We start from the raw sequence: 23,153 nt of genomic DNA, 5'->3' as shown, positions 1-23,153 counted from the left end.
TCAAACAGGTTGGCTATAACTGGAGCTAATTGGTTTTCTGTTGAGATAGCATTTGCGTGGTTAAAATATTATCTAGCATACAAAAAATATGAAGATGTCAGAGTGTGCTTAAATAAATCCACAAATAATGACACCACATCAAAAAAGCTGACCATAATATCTCCTCCTCAAATCTATCGTATTCTTGATGGGGTGCACACATTGACCAACGTGTGTAGTAAAGAGGCTGACCAGATGTTTCGATAGTCTGTATGTCAGCGATCATGTGGTGCTTATGATGGGATACATAGATGTGTTCTTCTTGTGAACCTTTGGACAGTCATCCAGTGTAGGAGGGAGGAGATTCTTAGTGACATTCTCTTCCAGTGAAGACCTCTTGAGAAGCTCTTTTGCCTTCGCTATTCTAGACATTGGGTCCCTTGGTAACTTTTGATAGGTCTCCTGCTCCAGTACCAACCCAATATTTGCGTCATAGTCAGTTCATTCCACAATGAGAGCTGTATTACCCTTTTAAGCAGGCAGGACTACAAAAAGAGAGAATCATTGCAGAGTTCATTAAGACCATTATGCACAGATGTTGTCATGTTTAAGGTTGGTGGCTTAGATTTTGAAAGACTGATGCTGGGTTCTCGACAAATGTCTTCAGCTGTTTCGCTGGGCATCTCACGAACTGCTTGTTCCACACCACTTATCAGATCGGTGAAAAGGATACTTTGCGGAGATGGTGCAGAATTAAGTTCCTTCATAAGAGCCTATATGGCACTTGCATTGATGTTTCTCTTCATCATGTTGATAACGAGGTGTTCTGTTGTTTTCTATTCTGCCCACTTCACAGCAATGCCGTGAAGCAAAACAGAAAACAACAGAATGCTCCATTAGCAATACAATAATGAAAAACATCGTCGCGGGTGCCATGTCAAGTCGTAAGGAGGGACTCAGTTTTGCACTATTGCCGTGGAGTACCCATTTTGCTAACCTAATAAGTAGTGTGGAACAAGCAGCTCAAAAGACGCCCAATGAAACAGCAGGGAAAAAAAAGTTGAGAAATGAGCCACATTCCTTAAAATCCAAACCTCCAACCTTTAACATGACAACAGGTGAGGGTAATGGTCTTAACAAACTCTGCAACGATCCTCTCTTTGTAGCCCTGCCAGCTGACAAGGGCAATATAACCGTCATTATGGAGCAAGCCAACTATGATCCAAAGATTCGGTTAATGCTGTAGCAGGAGACATATCGAAAATTACCAAGGGACACAATAATAATGAGGAAGATGTCTGAGCTTCTCAAGAGGTCTTCACTGGAAGAGAATGTCATTAAAAATCTCCTCCCTCAGTCACTTAGACCACCTACAGTGTATGACCGTCCAAAGTTTCATAAGAAAAATGCAACTCTTATGTTCAATCATGAGCACCGTTGCATCACAGGCATACAGACTCTCGAAACATTTGGCCAGCCTCCTTACTCCACACGTTGGTCACCGTGTGCGCTACATCAAGAGTACGACTGACTTGATCAGTCAGATGAAATGCCTCTCTCTTGGAGAAGGAGATATTATGGCAGCTTTAACGTGGTGTCATTGTTCAAGTGTATTCCCATAAATGATTCTATAGATCTGCTCTCCCAGTTATTTAAGTACATTCTGACCTCGTTGTATTTTTTGTATGATAGAGAATATTTTAGCCAGATGGATGGCATTGTGATGAAGAGCCGATAAACTCCAGTAATAGATAATGTGTTTATGGATTACTTTTAGGACGTTGCCCTTAACATGGCTCCTGCAAAGCCTAGTCGCTTTTATCGTTAGATCAAAGACACGTTTGTTTTCTGGCCTCATGTACATGAAAAGCTGGGAGAATTCTCTGACCACAACAACAATATCCATGACAACATCAAGTTCAGGATGGAGATACAGATGTGTGGTGCTTTGCTGTTCCTTGAATCCTCATCACCCAAAACAAATGGATGTATGAGCCACATTATTTACCAGAACTCAACCCACGTGGACCGATATCTGCACACTAACAGCTACCGAGGACCTTCGTGCATCGAGAGGAAGTTGTCTCAGATGCTGAAAACCTGCCAAAGGAACTGAGCAATTTATGGAAAGTGTTCAAGGAAAATGGCTACAATCACCACAATATTTCACAAGCCATATTTCTGAGGACATGTAAGCAGAAGGACCCCAAGGAGGACAGAAAAAAGCAAGAGTTCTATGGCTCAGTAACAGGGAAGATTGGCCGGTTCTTAAAGAGGAATAAAATAGATTTGGTCTTCGGGGCTCCAGGAAAAATTCAACAGCTCATGATGCCTGTGAAAGACACTGCAGCCCTCAGGACGCCAGCGGTATATAAAATACCATGTGGCTGTGGACAGTTTTATGTCGGACAGACTATGTGTGCTGTTGAACAGCGCTGTGTAGAACACGAGATGCTTTCGCCTTCAGTGCATTGGACATTGTATGGCATTTGAATGGACATTATATTGTATTTGACAAGACATCTGTTATTACACGGATTAATAGTTTCTGGGATAGCGTAATAAATGAAGCGATAGAGGTAAAAATTTGTGGCAACGCTCTCACTAAAGTTGATGACTTGCAGCTAAGCTTAGCGTGGGACCCAGCCATCGGAAAGTTGAAGCGAGTATGGCAGGCTCGCAACGAAAACATTACCTTTTATGGTGATGGACCATGCACCAGTGACTATGAGGATGGTAGCAGATAACAAAAGACAGTCACCTCTTGAAATGGGCAAGCAGTACTTGGCCAAAAGCTTGTGAATTTTAAACCACTTGTCATGGCCGGACACTGCATTTTATCAGTACATATCACTGCAAAACCATGCATTCATATGTTTTTGGTTTGAATTAACCACCTTCGTTTAAATAACGAAGCATAGCACCAATTATCTGTTTTTTTTTCCATGTGCCTTGTCAAGATGCATTCTGAGAATTTATTCTCATTGTCAAGTGCAAATATTTACTTAAGCTTTTTTTGTGATGTTTCACAAACAATGTGCATGATGATTTACCATGTTTGTGGTTTTCTGCATAATGGAGGAGGCACAGTACCTTATAACCTCAAAATGACGACTACAGTACAAGAGATACAGAACAATGTATGTGCAAACATCACAAAAAATACTTATGAAAATATTTAACCTGACAATGAGAATAAATACTCGAAATGTAACGTGCCAAGATGGCGAAAATATATAACTGGTGTAGTGTTTAAGTACTTAAATAATGATTGCCCTAATAGCAGGCTTACCAAAATCATCGATTATGATGTATGAAATTAAGTCAAACATTTCTACTTCCCACAGTTATTAGTTCCAGTTACACCAGTGGTAAACGTAATAATAAATCCAGATAATCTTTATTGGACAATAAACAAGCCACATATGAGTATTTTGATGCCTATAACATACAAATATCATACATAAAGTAGAACAACCATAGACAATATTTTTGTTCATTCGTCATTATTAGAAGGGCATTCTGTTAGCAAAAAGGTGAATGGCCTTTCAGATCATGATGCACAAATTTTAAGTCTAAAAGATTTTTGTGCTTCAACACATGTTAAATATAGTTACCAACTTTTTAGGAAAGCTGATCCAGTTGCTGTACAGACTTTTGTAAACCTTATCAAGGAACAAGATTGGCAAGATGTTTATAGTGCTGATACAGTAGACGATAAATATAATGCTTTCCTCAAGACTTTTCTCGTGCTCTTTGAAAGTTGCTGTCCGTTAGAACGTTTAAAACAGGGTACTAGCACAAACAGGCAGCCTGGGTGGCTGACTAAAGGGATAAGAATATCTTGTAGAACAAAGTGGCAATTATATCAAAACGTTAGAAACAGTCAAAATCTAAATGCAGCAGCCCATTACAAACAGTATTGTAAGGTGCTTAAAAAAGTTATTAGGAAGGCAAAAAGTATGTGGTATGCTGATAGAATAGCTAAGTCTCAGGATAAAATTAAAACCATATGGTCAGTCGTAAAGGAAGTGGCTGGTCTGCAGAGACAGGTCGAGGATATAGAATCAGTGCGTAGTGGGGATGTCCGTGTTGCTGATAAGTCGCATATATGTACAGTACTTAATAATCACTTTCTGAATATAGCAGGTGAACTAAATAGAAACATAGTCCCAACAGGGAATCATATAGCGCTCTTAGAAAAAAGTGTTCCGAGACTGTTACCTGAAATGCTCCTCCATGATACTGACAAGAGGGAGATTGAGTTAATAATTAAATCACTAAAGACCAAGAACTCTCATGGATATGACGGGGTATCTAGCAGAATACTGAAGTATTGTTCCACGTATATTAGCTCAGTACTTAGCCATATCTGTAACTTTTCCTTTAGCAGTGGTCGGTTTCCTGACCGATTAAAGTACTCGGTAGTGAAGCCACTTTATAAAAAGGGAGACAGGGATAATGTTGACAATTATAGACCTATTTCTATGCCATCGGTGTTTGCTAAAGTTATCGAGAGGCTTGTATATACAAGGTTACTGCAGCATTTAAATTCACATAATTTGCTGTCAAATGTACAGTTTGGTTTTAGAAATGGTTTAACAACTGAAAATGCTATATTCTCTTTTCTCTGTGAGGTTTTGGACGGATTAAATAAAAGGTTGAGAACGTTAGGTGTTTTCTTTGATTTAACGAAGGCTTTTGACTGTGTTGACCACAAAATATTACTGCAGAAGTTGGAACATTATGGAGTAAGGGGAGTAGCTTACAATTGGTTCGCCTCCTACTTTAAGAACAGAAAGCAGAAGGTAATCCTCCGCAATATTGAGAGTGGTAATGATGTTCAGTCCCAATGGGGCACTGTTAAATTGGGCGTTCCCCAAGGGTCGGTGCTGGGGCCACTGCTGTTCCTTATTTATGTAAATGATATGCCTTCTAGTATTACAGGTGATTCAAAAATATTTCTGTTTGCTGATGACACCACCTTGGTAGTGAAGGATCTTGTGTGTAATATTGAAACATTATCAAATAATGTAGTTCATGAAGTAAGTTCGTGGCTTGTGGAAAATAATTTGATGCTAAATCACAGTAAGACTCAGTTTTTACAGTTTCTAACGCACAATTCAACAAGAACTGACATTTTAATCAGACAGAATGGGCATGTTATAAGCGAGACGGAACAGTTCAAGTTCCTAGGCGTACGGATAGATAGTAAGCTGTTGTGGAAAGCCCATGTTCAGGATCTTGTTCAGAAACTAAATGCCGCTTTATTTACCATTAGAACAGTATCTGAAATAAGTGACATTTCAACACGAAAAGTAGTATACTTCGCATATTTTCATACGCTTATGTCATATGGTATTATTTTTTGGGGTAATTCTTCTGATTCAAAAAGGGTATTTTTGGCGCAAAAACGGGCTGTTCGAGCTATGTATGGTGTAAGTTCGAAAACCTCTTGTCGACCCCTATTCAATAGTCTGGGAATTTTGACATTGCCCTCACAGTATGTATTTTCTTTAATGTCGTTTGTTGTTAGCAATATTAGCTTATTCCCAAGAGTTAGCAGCTTTCACTCAGTTAATACTAGGCAGAAATCAAATCTGCATGTGGAATGCACTTCCTTGACTCTTGTGCAGAAAGGAGTGCAGTATTCTGCTGCATCCATTTTCAATAAGCTACCACAAGAACTCAAAAATCTTAGCAGTAGCCCAAACACTTTTAAGTCTAAACTGAAGAGTTTCCTCATGGCTCACTCCTTCTATTCTGTCGAGGAGCTCCTGGAAGAGATAAAAAATTAAGCAAATTCCAGTGTTACATTCTTGATTTTCTTTATTTAAACTAACGACTTGTTTCATTTTATGTGTTTCTACAATCGTGTTATAATTTCATGTATTGACTCGTTCCATGACCATGGAGACTTCTCCTAAATGTGGTCCCACGGAACAATAAATAAATAAATAAATAAATAAAAATAAAAAAATGCAAGGAGGGAGCCTATACATAATTTTTACTACTACTACTACTACTACTACTACTACTACTACTACTTAAAAAGTTATTTCCCATATTTTACATTTCCCCACATTTTACATCATTTTTTAAAGTCTCTTGAAAAGTGTAAATGTTGAGGTTTCACTATAATTGTTTACTCAAGTCAAGAATGTACTTGTAGTTGCTGTTAGGACACAAAATACTTGAAGGAGGTAAGTACTGGCCAGCCATTCTGTGTCTTCGTAATTTTATTGTTTCTAGATGAATTTTCCTCTTAATAGAATAGTACAGTTTTGCATTTATACATACTAGCATGAAAATATTGTAATGAACTTTCACTGACAATAATAGAATTATGGGACACAATTACTGGGTAGTAGTTACCTTTAGAAAAAATGTGGGTATGGGCCTCGCCTGAGACACAATTACTGGGTAGTAGTTACCTTTAGAAAAAATATGAGTACTGCCAATAAACACATAGGGTCTCACCTTTTGTGATGAGGCCTTCTGGTGCGTACCTGCATTCTGACCCCCCCCCTCCCCTTTCTGTTATCCATGTCTGTTAAGTCGGAGTGACCTGCCATTCTCCAAAAAGCTAGGAAAGTGTATGTAATTTTGTATGTTTTGTAAGCAGTACTGACGTCTCTCCAGAAGGTAAGCACTGCCCAGAAATTCTATTTCATAATTATATTATTGTCACTGAAATTTTATCATAATCTTTTCATGTTAACATGTATTAATGCACAGGTATATGATTCCATCAAAACTAAATTTCACTTGAGAAAACTATAAAATAATGAAGACACAGAATGACTGGCCAGTACTTGCGTTCATTTCCACTACTGCCAACAAGACACATTTAAAAGTGAAAAAAGCTATTATTAGCTTTTGGAACTATTAGTTCCTTCCTGATCAATGTATCATTTCTTTCACTTTCCCCCTGCCCACCTCTCTTCCTCTTCCCCTTTCTTTTCTCTAGTGCTTAATTGGACCTTTCATTTCTCGTAATCAATTTTTTACTCATTGTCTCTAAACTGGAGTTAGCACAGTTATTACCAGTGTACTATCGACCTCCTCATCTTATCTCCCATTATCCTCACAACACATAACAAGTGGGTCTCTCTCACCCTGGGGTGTGAGTGACTTGTACATCTTTTTTCACCATTCCCAGTCCACCCCTCTCTCCTCCTGAAGAAAGAAATAATTAATTTGGAAAGCTAGGATAGTGCATGTACTTTTATGGGTGTCTATCAGCAGCACTGGCATTCTCCTGAGTGTAAATACTAGCCAGAAATTATTTCTCGTAGCTTTAAAAGTTTCTTGGAGAATTTATCTTAACAAGAGTATCTTATTGAAGAAATTCCGCATAAGAATATATTGCATATAGTAACTATCTAGTCCTAACTTATTACAGAAAATAAGCAACAGTATTTAATCACTAATTATGAATAAATTTTTGTTGTATCTTCCATACTCTTGTGAAGTATCACAGAGGGAGTTTACAGAACTTATCATATTATACAAAACAATAGTTCACTGCCAATAAAAGTATGCATAAACGAGAAGTGTCAACATCATTAGTGTACTGAGCTCCTGTGTTATCCAAAAATATGTGAAGTACTTTAGCAAACCCAAATGAATAAATAATCAGTATAGTATATGTATGTGTTATATGCCAGTATGATGAAACAAGTCACGGAGATCAGATCTGCAACAGGGTATTGTTACTAGTAAAACTCTGCCTATATCTGTTTGTTTACACTGTGAGCTTAATAGTTCTTCTGATGTAAAATGGCTGAATAAAATGTCATACATGCCGCAGGTTGTGTCACAGGTTACTTTCCCTTTGACGAAGTGGGTGTTACCACTGATGGGCTGAATAAAATGTCATACGTGTCACAGGTTACTTTCCCTTTGACGAAGTGGGTGTTACCACTGATGGGCTAAAGAGATTTGTTGTAAGGCTATGTTTAGGATTAACTTCCCTGCATGCATAAAAATGTGAACTGTAAATGAGCTGAGAAGGAGCATAGCATTGGATATGGATGTTGTGAGGGTTGAGAATGTGATTAGAAGGTGAATAAAAAGGATTTGATAGTGGTACTGAGGTGGCATGCAAGCATCCTCAAGCCCCTGAGGAAGCATGTTCCTCAAACCACTGGCAAAAGTTCAGGAGCTTTGAGGAGGTTTGTTGTTTGCCAGGTGCTCTTTCGTTCATTGGTGCATAGTGACGGCAGACTTGTAAATTATATCGCTTAATCCAGTGTTAACATTCTCCACATGGGAATATTTCTGCCACCAAGATAAACTATGTTGTGTAGGCAAGTGGAGTGCATCGATTCTTGTGTTCATTTCTTGTATTTTTAAGTATGTACGTCCACACTTCCACTGGCATGTACGAAGGTGTGCCAAGGCTCACCAGCCTAGGTGATCATTAACCATATTTTGAGATCCCAACACCAATGTTCTTTTACCAATACTTGCCTCTGTTCTTTGATGTGCAGTGAGTAGAACTACAAATGTTGGACATTGGTTTCTCACCAAATGTGCCTACCACTGAATGGGCGAGTAATTTTCTTCTATGTCTCATGTACCCACTGTTGAAGTCTGCAGTACTCAGCAGCAACTCCTGTCATCAACACTTTGTTGACCACATCTGTTGATTCTTGCACACGAGCTTGGAGGTGGAGTGCACATAGTCTAACCAAAATCTAATCTAGTGCAAAATACAGAGTTTATTAATTAATTTCTTTTATTTTTATACAAGTTTCACCAGTTTGCTATCTGTAGTGGATATTGCTTGAAACTTGTGAAAATATAATTGTTTTTGATGTGTGTGTCAATTTATGTTAAAAAGCTATCGCTATACAACAAGATGATATTATTTGGGAAGGGTAGCTGATGGTTATGAGGTAGTCAGCACATGTGCAGGATAGGAATGCATGAGGGAAAGGCAGCAGTTGCACAGGATGAGAATGCTACCGGAGCCAGTGAGTTTGCACAGAACATGATTACGACGTGGATGAGTGGATTGGGAGGGGATTACAGGACACAGGAATGAGAGACTGTTGGATAGAGGGTGGAGTGGCACTCCAGTCTACTTGCTGAACGGCAGTCCCAGCATTGTGTGTTCAGCTGGCACTATGTAGCTGCACAGAAAAGCTCATTAAAAGATTCATCTGAAAGCTAGCAAAGTTTTCATTCTGTTTTGTGTACCTGTTGATTCAACATTTCTACTTTACTCCTAAATTATTAACTTGAAAAACTTATACTCCTATAAGTCTGCATGACATTTTGAGCTGGAGGTGTCAGATTGTGCACTGTTATTTTCTTCTTGAAGATGTTTAAAACTGTTTTCACCAACAGATATCAAGATAAGTGAATTACGTTACACACATTTGATATACTTGGTGCAACCTGCTAGAGTTTCCTTGCCACTCTATTATTACACCTAATCATCTGCACATGAAATATTGTTCTCATTTTACTTTTCGTAATGTTTGGGTGTCCTGCACTAAAGTAATCTTACAGTTTATTTTTATGTGGTACTTACAGTTTGCACATGTTTCTATGAAACATTTGGTGGAGTAAATAGATTGAGAATTGTAAGTGTTATACCCAAGTGACTCAATAATAGAATACATCTTGTGAGAAAATGCAGTTTTTGAAAGCTGAGTGAAACCTGTTAGTTTGGCACCCAATAGAGGTGACAACGCTGTCTCTCATTATGGAATACTGCAGTGTTTCATTTGTCTCCATTTTGTGCCTTGTGTATTACTAACTTCTTTGTTATAATTTGTTGAAACACCTCTTTTCCTCCATATGGAATTTCATCATCAGCTCATTATCAGTATAATCCACAGATTTGAATCTGTGGTGATTGTCTGCTGTTATTTCCACTCAGTTCCTGTGTATCATGTACATCTACAAATACAGGATTTGGAGTAACTTTTCTTATCTGTCAATGTCTGTGCATATATCTAGTCCCCATCATTATTCTGATGTTGGCATTTTAGTGAACTTATTTAAAGCTTGTATTTTTGGGATTCATCAGTATTTTTAATTTTTTGCGTGTTTCATTTCTGCATCAGTTTTCTTCTGTTTTATCTGTAAACAGTAGAACTGCCTATAAATTGTATTTGCATAACATTTATTCTCTTTCAACTTCTGTGATACAGTGTTCTTATTTCCAGTTTTACCACCTAGCATCAGTTCGCATGCAGGAGCTTTGCACCCAGTTGGATATCTCAGATAAGGAACTGAAAAGAAAGATTTGGACATGTTTTGAACATTCAATAATTCATCAGACAGATCTCATGCAAGATCGGCATCTTGATCAGATCCTTATGTGTGCTGTTTATGTCATGTGTAAGGTAAGTGTATGCAAAAATATTTGTCTGTTACATAGTTTTCAGAGTGATGACAGTAACTTATGAATGAGAATAGAGAATATGATGAAGTAATGTTGTGAGACAATGTAATAGACAAATAATGGACTCAAAGTTAGATATGTCTGTGGAAGGGATGGCACTGTAAGCATTTGCATTATAATAAATGTAAAAGACAGATATCAAGTATGACAGGGAGACTGCAGAAGGACAAACTAAAAATATAAGTATGTGATGTAAATATCATGTCCTCCACCTTGGTAAACAAATAAAATTGTCTTTTCTTCTATTGAATCTCTTTTTGCCACTGCCAGCCCCTCTGAAGGGTCGTGTAAACTGTTTTGATTAGATTGGACAGCAAGTGGTGCTTTTAAATATGTTTTTATTTAACTACATCACTATCATTACCACATAAAGTTCTTGATGATCTAAGCTTAAAGAAGAAAAGGCAATCACAAGCCCAGTACTGTGTTACTCACATGAAGCAAACCTCAGAAAATAAGAACTGATTTGAATTTTACCGGTACTCTTTAAGTCTGTCATCAAGAAGATTCATTATATGAAGCATATGTTTCAATTTGTTACAAAAATCACTGTTGATGCAAAACTTAGTACTTATTTACTCTTAGAGGAAGAAGAGATCAGAGCATGAAGCATTCGTTCATGTGTCTGCAGCCTGTTGTGGCATTATCTGTGCAATATTCTTCAGACCACGGAAACTGAATGTACTGAAAAAGTCAGGGAATTGTGAGAGACTCTGGAGGGACTGAACTGATCACTGGCAAAAAGAAATGTATTGAGTCATCTTGTTACAAAATTCTCTGAGATCCTGCTTTGGAAAGAATTGGGAGCCGTGTAAAGGAAGATGAAAAAGTTAGATGAATTATTGTAATGTTTGTTGCCGATTGCAGAAATGGAGAAATTGCCATTTTTGGACAAGAGCCATTCCATATACAGAAAGTCCACACATATTTACCTTTTTTTAATTAGAGCAAGTTTTCCCCACTCTGCCCAGAATAATTCTGTCCTTAAGACTTTAATATTCAGAGTTCAGACAATATCAGATTGTGATAATCTGCAGTCTTTTTGGACTGTTTTAAGTGTGTATTAAGAAAAAAGTTGATACAAACCACACCAAAATAGATATCTGAAATCAAATGAATGGCCAGACCCATTCATTCAATGGGAAAAGCATCCAGCAGCATTACGTGCAGTTCAAGGAGCAACCTTTAGCAAAATGAAATGCATACACACTGTGGATAATTAAAGAAATACAGCGTCCAGTAAAGGATTACTGGAGTTTGAGAATACCTGAGATATGCAAACTTAGAAAAAATAGTGTTAGCTGAACTTAGCCTTACAGAAGAAGATCTTATTTCATGCTTTGTCTTCTTGGAACTCTGTAATAAAAGCAGCAGTAGAAATTCAACCTGGGACTGGTCACAAAAAACAGTATGTTCACAAAGAACCAAAATTAAAAATTTGATTGAGTGGTAGCTAGCTGTATCTTCCATCCACTCTTAAATTGTGCACCCAGGGGAGCAGCTGTTGGGCGAGGGGGGCAGACTTTCTTCGCACATAGTTTTCATATTTGTGCATCAAAATCTTGCCCCAGATGACACATCACACCACTAACAGGAAAACAGTTGCATTACTACCACATTTATGATGATTAAAGCAATTGAAAATTATAGTTTAATACTTAAACACTCTCTTTTTACTAAATGCTAAATTAATTGTTTTAGCTCTGCTTCATTGGGATCTCGTATATTCCTTAACATCCGTCCACTGCTATTTCCTTTCCTGCTGACGAAGTTATCTCAAGTGACGTGACATTTGTGTGATCCTACTTTCCAATGTCTTTTTAAAAATATTTAAGTATTTATTCTTTAAATTTTCAATTAGTGTTCATTTCTGTCTTGGAATTCGTTGTTTTTACTTCTCTCTGTGTGTTTCCTAGGTGTCTGGGAGTGACAAAACATTCACAGAAATAATGAGATGCTATCGTTTTCAACCTCAAGCATCTTCTCATGTGTATCGAAGTGTGCTGTTGTCATCAAAAAAACGGAGAGGTTCTGGGTCTTCAAGCAATGGAACGTCCAGTACATCAAGTCCAGTACCTACAGACGCAGAAAACAAAGGTAACTTGAACCTAGAGTTTTGTTAGATGAAGTTCATTTTAATTTTAGCAAATTAACTACAAGTGAACATAAATGTTTTCCAGAAGTTACTTTCCTAAAATGACCTTGATAATCTAGCTCAATTATCAAGGTCATTTTATAAAAACTTGATTTTAAAAAAAAAAAGAAAAGAAAAGAAAAGAAGGAAAAGAACAAGGCGATGAGAAGTTTTTTAAAAACAAGTAGTTGTTAAGGTATTAAAAACCACAGGGGAGATAAATGCACAAGATAATTAATAAAAATTGTTACCAAGAATTGCAGTTCAGTTGGAATCACAGTCTTTAGGAGCAGCACAGATGCCTGATGTCGTTGAGGGTGTGGAATATGTGAGGCTGGTATCTAGCACTGACAGGTTAGCTGAAATTTTCTCCTGATCACTCTGCATCATTGCAGAGCTCTTATTTGACACAAATAACTTTGTACAATGTGCCAATTCATAACTCTAGAAGCATTGTATTGCTGGCTACTTTCAGCGAATTTCGAAAAAGTTTTTAAGGCTTCTAAAGCCTCAGTCCAAGAGACGTCCATTGCAGGTGTATCTTCTTCATCACTCTGTTTCTGGTGCCTCCTGTGGGTTGAAAACACTTTATGGTATCACATCTCGGCTTCTTCAACCTGTTTAGGCCATAATTTTATCCAGGGCCTGTGCAATGATGTATTTTTCACAGAGGTCCAAGTATTAGCAGCCATGAAAGTTGCACTGGAACTCCTTGACACTGCAGTCTGAACTTAGCAGCTTCTGCACAAACATTATTCTGTACCAGCTCTCGAAATTTTCTGTGACCGCCAGTCCATACATGGAATTAGTGATGTAACACAGGAGGATATATGAAAAAAATATTACGTAGCACAAGCTCCATTTCTGGAGGGTGAGCTCGCCAATTATTAGGAAAGATTATTAGGAATGAGAATTGTCTTAGAATTTTAAGGTAGTCTTTTTTTTCCCACAGCTGGAAAAAAAAAATAGTGAAAGAACCAATCTTTGAACTACTCAGTTTTCCTCCAGGCGTTAGTCTGTGCACCATAAATAACTGGCATATGGGTTTTTAGAGGTCTAGGCTTTTAATATTTCCCAGCCATAAAGAAAGGCAATTTATGATCACCTGAAGCATTTGCACAGTGTTGAATTCTGTTGAATTTGCCAACCATTTCCGTAACTTGCCAGTCTCATCAAAGTTGTAAATTTGGTAAGGGGACAACTTATGCCCATCAACAAGCTTCTGAAATGGTGTTTAGTTTTCATTTGCAGCAGCCTTACCAGCAGATTTTATTTCACCAGAAACGTATAGCTTTTGGATGCCATGAAAAATTTTGAAATTATGAAACCACTCATTTGAGATGAAAAGACTTCTTTGTAGGTAGACCAAATTCCTTGTGGGAAAGATTTGGCCTCTTCTATGTTCATAGGCCCTGTTATTGGCTTTTTCTCTGCTGCTCTTAGGGCTGAACCACTTATACGAAGCTTCATCCATAGTTTCTAACTTAAGTTTTTTTAAAATTTGCCTAGCATCTAAACTTTTAACTGAAGCGAGATTATGACTTCTGAAATTTTCCCGGCGTATTTCTTCTTCTAATAATTTCCGGGTATGCAGCCGGATCCCGTCGACATTCTGCCACGATATTTCGGCCCAGAGACGTCCGGCCATAATCAGGTGAGTACACAACTACTGAAGAGCCCAGGTGCAGTCGCGGTATTTATGCCGAATCTCGCGCATGTGAAATGTACTGGCATCCTACAGCGCATGCGTCAGGTGTTGACATGCGCAGCATAGCCGAGTTGTACGTGTTGCCCTCGGTGGTGGAAATAAAGGTTCATCTAGTCATTGAGTATCGAATGACACTGTCGATTCCGCTGTGATTGTATAATTTTAATAACAGGATTCCAATTTTTATCCAGCTGAAAGCCGTTGTCACGATTTATAAGATTATTGGCAAGACGTATTTCCACTGATTCCTTGATTACGGAACCCCGGAAACCGGGGCTAAAATTTTTGTTCCATTGTATTCCATTGAATGTCCCAAAGAAATACAGTGCTCTGCTACTGTCGATTTTGACAGTTGCCGCAGACGGGTGTATCTTTCATGTTCTATACATCGTTCATGGATAGTTCTTGTCGTCTGGCCAATATATGCAGCGCCACATTCACAGGGCATAAATACCGCGACTGCACCTGGGCTCTTCAGTAGTTGTGTACTCACCTGATGATGGCCGGACGTCTCTGGGCCGAAATATCGTGGCAGAATGTCGACGGGATCCGGCTGCATACCCGGAAATTATTAGATGAAGCAAGATTGTGTCATAAATTTTTCCAGCAGTTGTTTTGTTTTTTATGTAGTTGAAGATGCGATATTAAATTTACTCATAATATATTTTCAGTTCTCACATTTTTCCTATCTCCTTACAGTGTCCAGTTTTTGGTAGGTCATCAGTGTCACATCTTGTTTTGCTGTTTTAGGCACACTTCCATTCTGTTTGTAAAACGTATTCACTGCACACACGAAAATTTTACTGCTCTATAGTCTGACAATCTTACAAGTAGCTGAATACTGATTCAGTATAATGGCTTTATTAAATAAAAATGCACAGTACTGATGCAAATGTAAGTATTGTAAATTTAGAATCCTTGGATACTCGCACAAAACTAACAATGCATCCGACTTCTCTTGGCGAGAATATAACGTGAGGCAGACAATTGTTATTGATGATGTGCCACAGCGGGTGGTTCTTTTGTTTCTCAAAGGTGTCTGACTGTCAACTGTGCCAAGCTAAAAATATGGGAAAATTCCTACTGTACTAATTTACCATCACAAACCCTAAAGTATGTATTGTCACCAAAAACTTTTCATGGAACTCATTGTATATTTAAAAAATAATCCGGAAGAGTAGTTTATTCGTTACTTCCTTTCCGGACAAGATATTGATGCCAAGTGTTAGAACCAACTCATCCACAACTGAAGGGGGTGAAGCAACTCCAGACACTTATCAAGCCTTTGCAGAGCCATGGCAGATCTTTGTGAAAGTGAGTCTTAATCATCATCTTATCACTACCTGTTAGAGATTTTTCTATCACAAAGGTTTCAACATGCAGTATGTTTTCTATTTGTTCATTGAAATTGGATTTTGTCATAGAGCACCATTTTTTGAAAAATGTATTGTTGTAAGTATTTGTTAAAAGCTGAAATGTCAGAAGAGTTGGTTCACTAATGTAAGGTTTTACTGTACTGTGTCAGTTTGCATGTTAATATGAATTCCTCTATAATGCCACAGTAATTCTACTGGTGATACTGTCCTCCATCTTTTCTATTTTGTGCTGATTTTTCATCTCGACATAACCATTAATCCTAACAGTTACTGTAATCTGTTTTGCATATTCTAATCGTGGTCTCTCTCTTTTTTTTCCATTCTAATGCTCATTTTAGTACCTGGTTAACTATTCATGTATGCCTTGGAGGATCCTGTACTAACCTGCCCCTTCTTCTAGCAAGCGTTTTCTGCTGACATCTTTCACCAACTATTCCTTTCTAGAACTTTCTCCATTTCATACATTTGTCCACTTAATTTTTTACACGTCTTCAAAGCACCATATTTCAAAAGGTTTCAGCTTCTTCTTTGGATTTCCAGTTGTCCACATTTCACATCTATTCAATTACATTCTCTAAATGTAAACCTCCTTTTGATATCTTTCTTATATTGGCCATCATGTGTAGTCTTGCTCCCTGGGTAGCACATCTTCCAACTATTGTATTGTTTCCAATTTTGATGTTAAGCAAGCTCTTATTCTCCTTTCATCATCTCTTTATCGCCCCATCTGTGGTCAGTTTCGTTTTGAAGAGTGGTAACTATGCTACCGATTCCTTCCAGAATGTTTCTAAGGCTACATTTACACTGCTGGCACTTCACGACTTGCTGCTGTCACATTACCACATGTTTCTATCACGTTACTGCTTGTGCAGGCATACTGCTGCTTGCGGGGAGTCTTTTCCCTGAGTGAATGGATTTCTTGCTGTTACATGAAGTGAAAAGCAATTTTCTACGTTCTCTGATAACTATTACTGATTTGTTCACACAAAAAATATATCAGCAAGGAGAAAGAGGACAGTGCACCCTTTCTTTGAATGCAGAACATTCACACTGCAGCTACTTTCACCAGCTATAACAACAGCTTAAAAATTACCCAGAGCAGTTTTTCAGACATTTAGAAATGCCACAAAAAATTATTCAGTTTATTTTAAATATTATTGAACCAGATAAATTAAACACAGAGCCTCGAAACAAGACCAGTCATAAAAAATGATATATGAAGAAAGGATTGGCATATGTAGTAAATATGGCCACGGGGCATGTACAGGGACTAGGATTAAATGAAATCGAATTAGATTGATTCTCAAAGAGTATAAAATAAATACTGTCATGACCACAGAAACCAAGAAACAGACACACAGGGGGCTCATGTTTCTTTTGTGAGTTCGTGCGTTGCACCCAGGAGGCCCCGAGCTAATGCAGCCCGTTCTTCCTTTCCAGGCTGCATTTCCTTCCACGTGCTCTCCCTCCCCATCGTTGCTTCTTCCCCTCTGTCCCGTCTCTCAGTGTTTGTACTTCCGTCGACCTGGCTGTCCACCTAGTTTCCTGTATTCGTTGAGGTTTTGTTCCCATGACCTTTCATTTTTCGTCTTTCCTTTTTTGGTGTTCTTGGTCCTATTTTGGGGTTTGACCTCCACTTCTAAATTTTCTCTCCGTAGTGTCTGCCATTTGGGGAAGAACTTCCTTTCTAGACTCTACAGTGTGGATTCCTCTGCCCCCCTTCCTTCCCCTCTTCCTTCCATGCTGTAACCCCCTTCCACCCCTAGGTCACTAGCATGTGTAGCCAGTCTGTGTAGAGGGGCCATTACGTACACTATCTGGCTGAGCACCATGATGAAACAGGGATCACACGTCTGATGCCTGAGCTGTTGCCTTCCCATGTATACCTAGGAGTGGTTGCTTGTCATTCTGGAGAATTGGAACTCCTGGCAACAGCTGCCGTGCCGGATAGTCCTTGCTATGGCTTGTTGGTACCCATGGGGAGAGTCCCTGATTGGAATGGTTGGTATTGGGGCACATGCTTTGCGTCTGAAATGTATCGGGCTCCAAAACATTGGCTGTTGTTCTATGGTCGTTTCTTCAGTTCATAATGGATCATTTAATGCTACTTCTAATGACCCTGTGGGCCGGGCACAATGGCATGGGGTGAAACACTTTCCTCACCACCTGGCCTGATACGGCCACAAAGCTGTTACTTTTTGTGGAAAATAGTAACATGTGGTCAGGTTCCCTACTTCTGCCATCCGATTTGCAACCCTTCATGCTTGTGATCATCTTGGCTACACCGTGGTTTGAATATGGTTCAGGGAGTCATTTTTTTTTTGTAGAGACTTCATCCTTCAAACTGATGGGGAACTCTGGACACACATAGAACATCGAGGCTTTCATTTTGTTCAACATGCTCAGAAAGGTCATAAGACCAATTGCACCGACACTGGCGCCATTATTCTGTCGTTTGAGGGAGACACCCTCCTGGAGAAGGTCAGGGTTACGTGTTATCAGTGTGACATGAAGCCGTATATCCCTCCCCCTCCATTCATGAGGTGTTTTTAGGGGCACATGTGTTTCCGCTGTACGGTGGATCCTCTGTGGTGAATATGGATACCTACTCCATGAGGGGATCCCCAGTGGGCCATCTGTGTTAATTGTCACAACTGACACACACACACACACACACACACACACACACACACATACACATGCATGCACGCAAAACCTGCTCAACAGATTTCCAGGATACAGGAGTAAAAGTCCGTTGATCATTCATCTTACACTGAGGCTTGTCAGAAATATGATCAACTTCACTCTGTGTCGACAACTTCCACCTTTGCCTCTGTTAAGTCTTTTCTTCCCTTTTCCTTACCCCAGTCCTGTCCCCCTCACCTCTTCCCCAGTGGTTACCATGCCCTCCCCTTCAGGTGCAGCCCCCCCCCCCCCCCTGCCCCCCTCCCTGGACAAAGGAGTGTCCCCTTTCTTCAGTGCCTGCCAGTGATAGGGCTCCCTCCCAGGGCCCCTACGCCACTATTTCTCAGGCCACAGGACACACAGTCTGTGCCACAAGGTTTCCAGATCTCGGGGAAACCTGCTCTCCCTTTGTGCCCTGCCTGCCTCCACCTATGAAAGAAAAGGAAAAGAAACATAAGTCCCCTGGTGCCCCCCAGAAGTTCCATTTCCCCCTTTGCAACCTGAGCCTGACCTCTTATTTAGGGATGTCACCCCATCGTCATTGGTGACGGTGGTGACCTGGTGGCACAATTGGCGCCATCCCATTTGCCTCCCATATGGATACCTGCTCTGTGCTTATTCAGTGGAACTGTAATGAATACTACCATCACCTCCCAGATTTGGCAGTCCCTTATTGCCTTTACTCAGCAGCTTGTGTTGTTCTCCAGGAATCTCATTTTACTTATACTCACTCACCGGCCCTCAGTGGGTTCCGTGCTTTCTGTCAGAATTGGGTCAGCCCTTTGAGAGCTTCTGGTGGCATTTGCATGTTGGTCCCTATAGATATGGATCATGGTTCCTCTGCTCATTTTAGTGCTGCATATGGCACTTTCTGTGCCATTGATTTTTCGCTCACTTCCCGTCCCCTTCTTCTTTCTGTACACTGGTTGCCACACACAATCTCTGTGATAGTGACCACTTCCCATTGATTCTCTCACTCCCTTGCCACCTCCTGGTGACCACATTATCCCACTGAGCTTTCCTTCATGCTGATTAGCATCTATATACTTTCCACTTCATGTTTACACCTTCTTCGTCAGATTATATTGAGGAAGTCGTCCGTGATGTATCCAATAGGATAATCTGCACTGCCAGCATCACCGTTCCACACTTGACAGACCCCATTCGCTGTCGGCCAGTTCCGTAGTAGAGCGTGGCCATTGCCACTGCCATCCGCAATAGTAGTCACATTTTGCAATATCTTAAATGGCACCCGTCCTTCGCTTATCTTATTACCTTTAAACGTCCTTGCACCAAAGCCCGTTACTTATCAAACAGAGCAAGTGGGTGTGTTGGGAACATTTTCTCTCCCCTCTAGTTTCTTCTGTCCCTTCATCAAGGGTGTGGGCTGCACTCCATACCCTCAAAGGTTATTTTGCATTCCGTGTCTTGCCCTTCCACATACCTTTGTACAGATCCATCAGTTTTCGCTAAACCCCTTGTGATGCATTTTGTGACAGCATCAGTTTCAGCCTCCTCTTCAGCCACCTTCCTCCTCTGAAAACAGTGGGCTGAAGCTTCCCACTTATGTTTTACCCCTTCTCAGGAGGAATCCCACAATGAACTCTGCACTGAATGGGAGATTTCTAGCCCTCTCTTTCTCACACTATTTAGCCTCTGGCCCTGACTCCATCCATAACCAGTTTCTTCAGCACCTTATTTCTCCACAATGATAATATTTCCTGTGGATGTTTAACCATATTTGGTTCCAAGGCATTCTCCCCTCTCAATAGAGGGCTGCTCTTGATAGTTAACGGCCAGTCAACCTGACCAATGGCCCCTGTAAGTTACTAGAACAGATGGTGGCTCGTCGGCTCAATTGGAATTGGGTCCTCAAATCTCGGAACCTTTTATCTCCCTACCTGTGCGGCTTTCGGGAAGGTCGATCTCCTATTGATCATGTGCTTCGATTGGAAACTGCAGTTCGGCGGGCCTTTTCTCAGCACAGTCAACTTGTCACGGTTTTCTTCTATCTTCATAAGGTCTATGCCACAGCTTGGTGCCATCACATCCTCTTTATGCTCCATGAGTGGTGTCTTCGTGGCCCCCTCTCGACCTTTATTCACCAGTTTCTGTCCCACCAGCTGTTCCGAGTTTGGGTTGGCACCATTCTCAGCTCTCTGCAGTCCCAGGAGAATGGCATTCCACATGGCTGTGTATTAATTGTCCTTCTTTTTCTCATTGCTATTAATGGATTTAGGCCTCTGTCAGACCATTGGTCACCCCTGCCCTGTATGTGGATGATTTATGTATTTGACTAGCCCCCACTAGCTCTACCTCGGTGGCCTCTGTGGAATGATGCCATCCGGCATTCATTAACGTGGACACTCTCGCACTGTTTAAAGTTCTCTCTCCTTAAGTCAAGGGTGGCACATTTGTGTCACTGTATTATGGTCCATCCTGATCCTGTGCTCTACCTCAGTGCCCAGCATCTGACTGTGGTCCCCCAGTTACATTTGTTGGATCTTGTTTTTGACAACAAGCTTATTTGGTTGCCCCATATCCATCATCTGAAGGTTGGCTGTTTTCCTAAACCCAATGTCCTTTGCTTTCTAGCCCACACCTTTTGGGGTACAATTCACTCAACCCTTTACTGGGCATCATTCTGTCTCATCTGGACTATGGTTGCAAGTTTTTTGATCAGCTGCCCATTCCACACTGTTCCTCTTGGACCCAGTTCACCATCCTGGTATCTGTTCAGCCAATAGTGCCTTTTGCACTAGCCCTGTCAATAATCTTCTGGTTCATGCTGGGATCCCTTCCCTTCCCTTTTGGTTCGGTGGTCCCGGCTCCTTGTTTCATATGCAGTTGCTACCCATTTTTCCTCTGCTCACCCCTCCTATTCCATTCTTTTCATGGCTTGCCTCTCGGGTAGGTTTATCAGTTGGGCTCTGCCTTACTTTTCTCTGCCGTGATTTCCGTCTCCCCTCCTTGGCCTCGTCTCCATGCCTTCTTTGGCCCCAAACTCAAGTGGATCTCTTCTGGGCTCTGAAAGCCTCCATCGCTCCAGTAGTGTTCCATTGTATGTTCCAAATGTTCTTATGGGAGTTTCAGGATGCCACTGTGTTTTACACCTATGGCTCTAAATCTGCCGATCATGTGGGATATGCCTTCATGTCTTCTGTTGGCACAGAATGCCATGTCTTGCTGATTGCCACATGTGGGGTGTTCACTGCGTAATTGATGGCCATCCTATCGAGTACCTCTGTTTAATAAAACTTTCCCCTCTTACCCAAGTTTTGCTATATAAAGACTTAATGGGTTGCCTTCAGGCTATCGTTTAATGTTTTTTCCGCCACCCCTTGGTCTCTGCCATCTACGACCTTCTTGCCAGTTGTGGAGATGCTTCTTGTTTAGTTCATTATCTTTGTGTTCCCGGCCGTGTAAGTATCCCAGGAATTGACATGCTGATCATCTGGCTCGGGTGGGGTGGGGGCCGCCATCTACCTCACAATCCCAATGACACCTCTGGGGCGGATTTGCGGCTTTACATCAAACCCCTTTTTGCTCAGTTGTGGGCTGACTCTTGGGAGGGTACCTCACTGTCTAATAAACTTCATGCAATCAAGGATATTCCCGTCACACTGTGTTCTTCCCACCACTTTTCCCAGCAGGAATCCAACATCCTCTGTCATCTTCATATCAGCAAATCTGGGTTGACTCATGGTTTATTACTTGACAGTGAGCCACCCTCCCCTTTGTAGTTATGGGCTCCCCTCATGGTGATCCATATTGTGCTGGATTAGCCCCACCTTTTGCCCCTTTGCACTAAATATACCCTCCCACCTACTTTGTCCTGGGTGTTAGCAGATGCCTCTTGCATGGGTACATCTGTCCTCGGTTTTAGGCATTGGAGTCCCTCAGTTAGTGTTGGCATTAGTTATACAGGCCTAGGCCTTGCCTCTATACCAGCCAGGTTCTCCATGCCTTTTCCCTATGCTTTTTTCTGAAGTTTTGTTTTCCATTTTCTTGTGTCTTTTTCCCCTGGTGTTGCCCCCTTGTGTTGTGATCATGGCAGCGTGTGGGAACCAAAACGGTTCGGTGGTAGTGCTGGTGTCCCATTATGCTAAGTGTTTCTGGGGCACCCCTGCCCTCCTCATTTCCCCTTACTCCCCTCCTGTGCTTTTCTCTTCCTGCTATGCTGACATTACTTTTACCCTTTTGTTTGCCCCCGTTTTCCTTTCCCTTCCTTGCTGTTTGTGTTGTTTTTCCCTTGATTTTTGACACCTTATCATGGGGCCAATGACCTCGCTGTTTGTTACCCCCCACCCAGCCACAAAAGAGCTGGAGCATTATGTCCAGTTTTACAGTGGGTTGACAAACAAAAAGAGCACATTGTGGAATAGCAATTTAGACAGGAAAGGGAGGGATAAAGTAAGAGAATATTCTTTACTAAATGAAAGACTGAAATTCAGCTGGGAGCATTTAACGGTAATAGGAACTTGTGCACAGGGGAAGGGAAGAAGGGAGAAAGAGATCTATATTATGAAGAACTTCAGAAACAATGAGGACCGTGCAATTGTAGCAGGAGATTTAAATGCTGTATTTGGAAAAGAGTCAATTTCTAGTTTAATCTGTAGCACTAAACCACTATCCTAGAATCCATTACCATTTAAAGATTGCCTATCTAACGACTCTCAGGGGCAATGTAAATTTCATTTTCAATATTTTGTGTAATTTACAGAATTTAAAAATTTTGAATGCTATCATAAAAAACCTACTCAGCAAGAGGTATAATCTTAAGTTAAAAGTGTAACACAGTAAGTTAAGTATTAAAAGTTAGAAGTCGTGTGTTTGCCTTGAGGCAGT

General features: G+C 40.4%; 1 protein-coding gene across 4 annotated transcripts in view; it reads left to right on the top strand.

Moving 5' to 3' along the window:
• Positions 1-23,153, top strand: part of LOC124798422 (retinoblastoma-like protein 1) — a 177,932-nt gene that overhangs the window by 142,123 nt on the left and 12,656 nt on the right. For all 4 annotated transcript variants that reach the window (XM_047261825.1, XM_047261824.1, XM_047261827.1 and 1 more), the window contains 2 exons: positions 10,164-10,343; positions 12,319-12,499. In XM_047261825.1, coding sequence (XP_047117781.1) covers positions 10,164-10,343; positions 12,319-12,499 — 361 coding nt within the window. The remainder of the gene's footprint in view (positions 1-10,163; positions 10,344-12,318; positions 12,500-23,153) is intronic.

Source organism: Schistocerca piceifrons, chromosome 5 (assembly GCF_021461385.2).
Source record: "Schistocerca piceifrons isolate TAMUIC-IGC-003096 chromosome 5, iqSchPice1.1, whole genome shotgun sequence".
Classification (NCBI taxonomy): domain Eukaryota; kingdom Metazoa; phylum Arthropoda; class Insecta; order Orthoptera; family Acrididae; genus Schistocerca; species Schistocerca piceifrons.
This window is presented reverse-complemented; position numbering and strand designations above follow the sequence as displayed.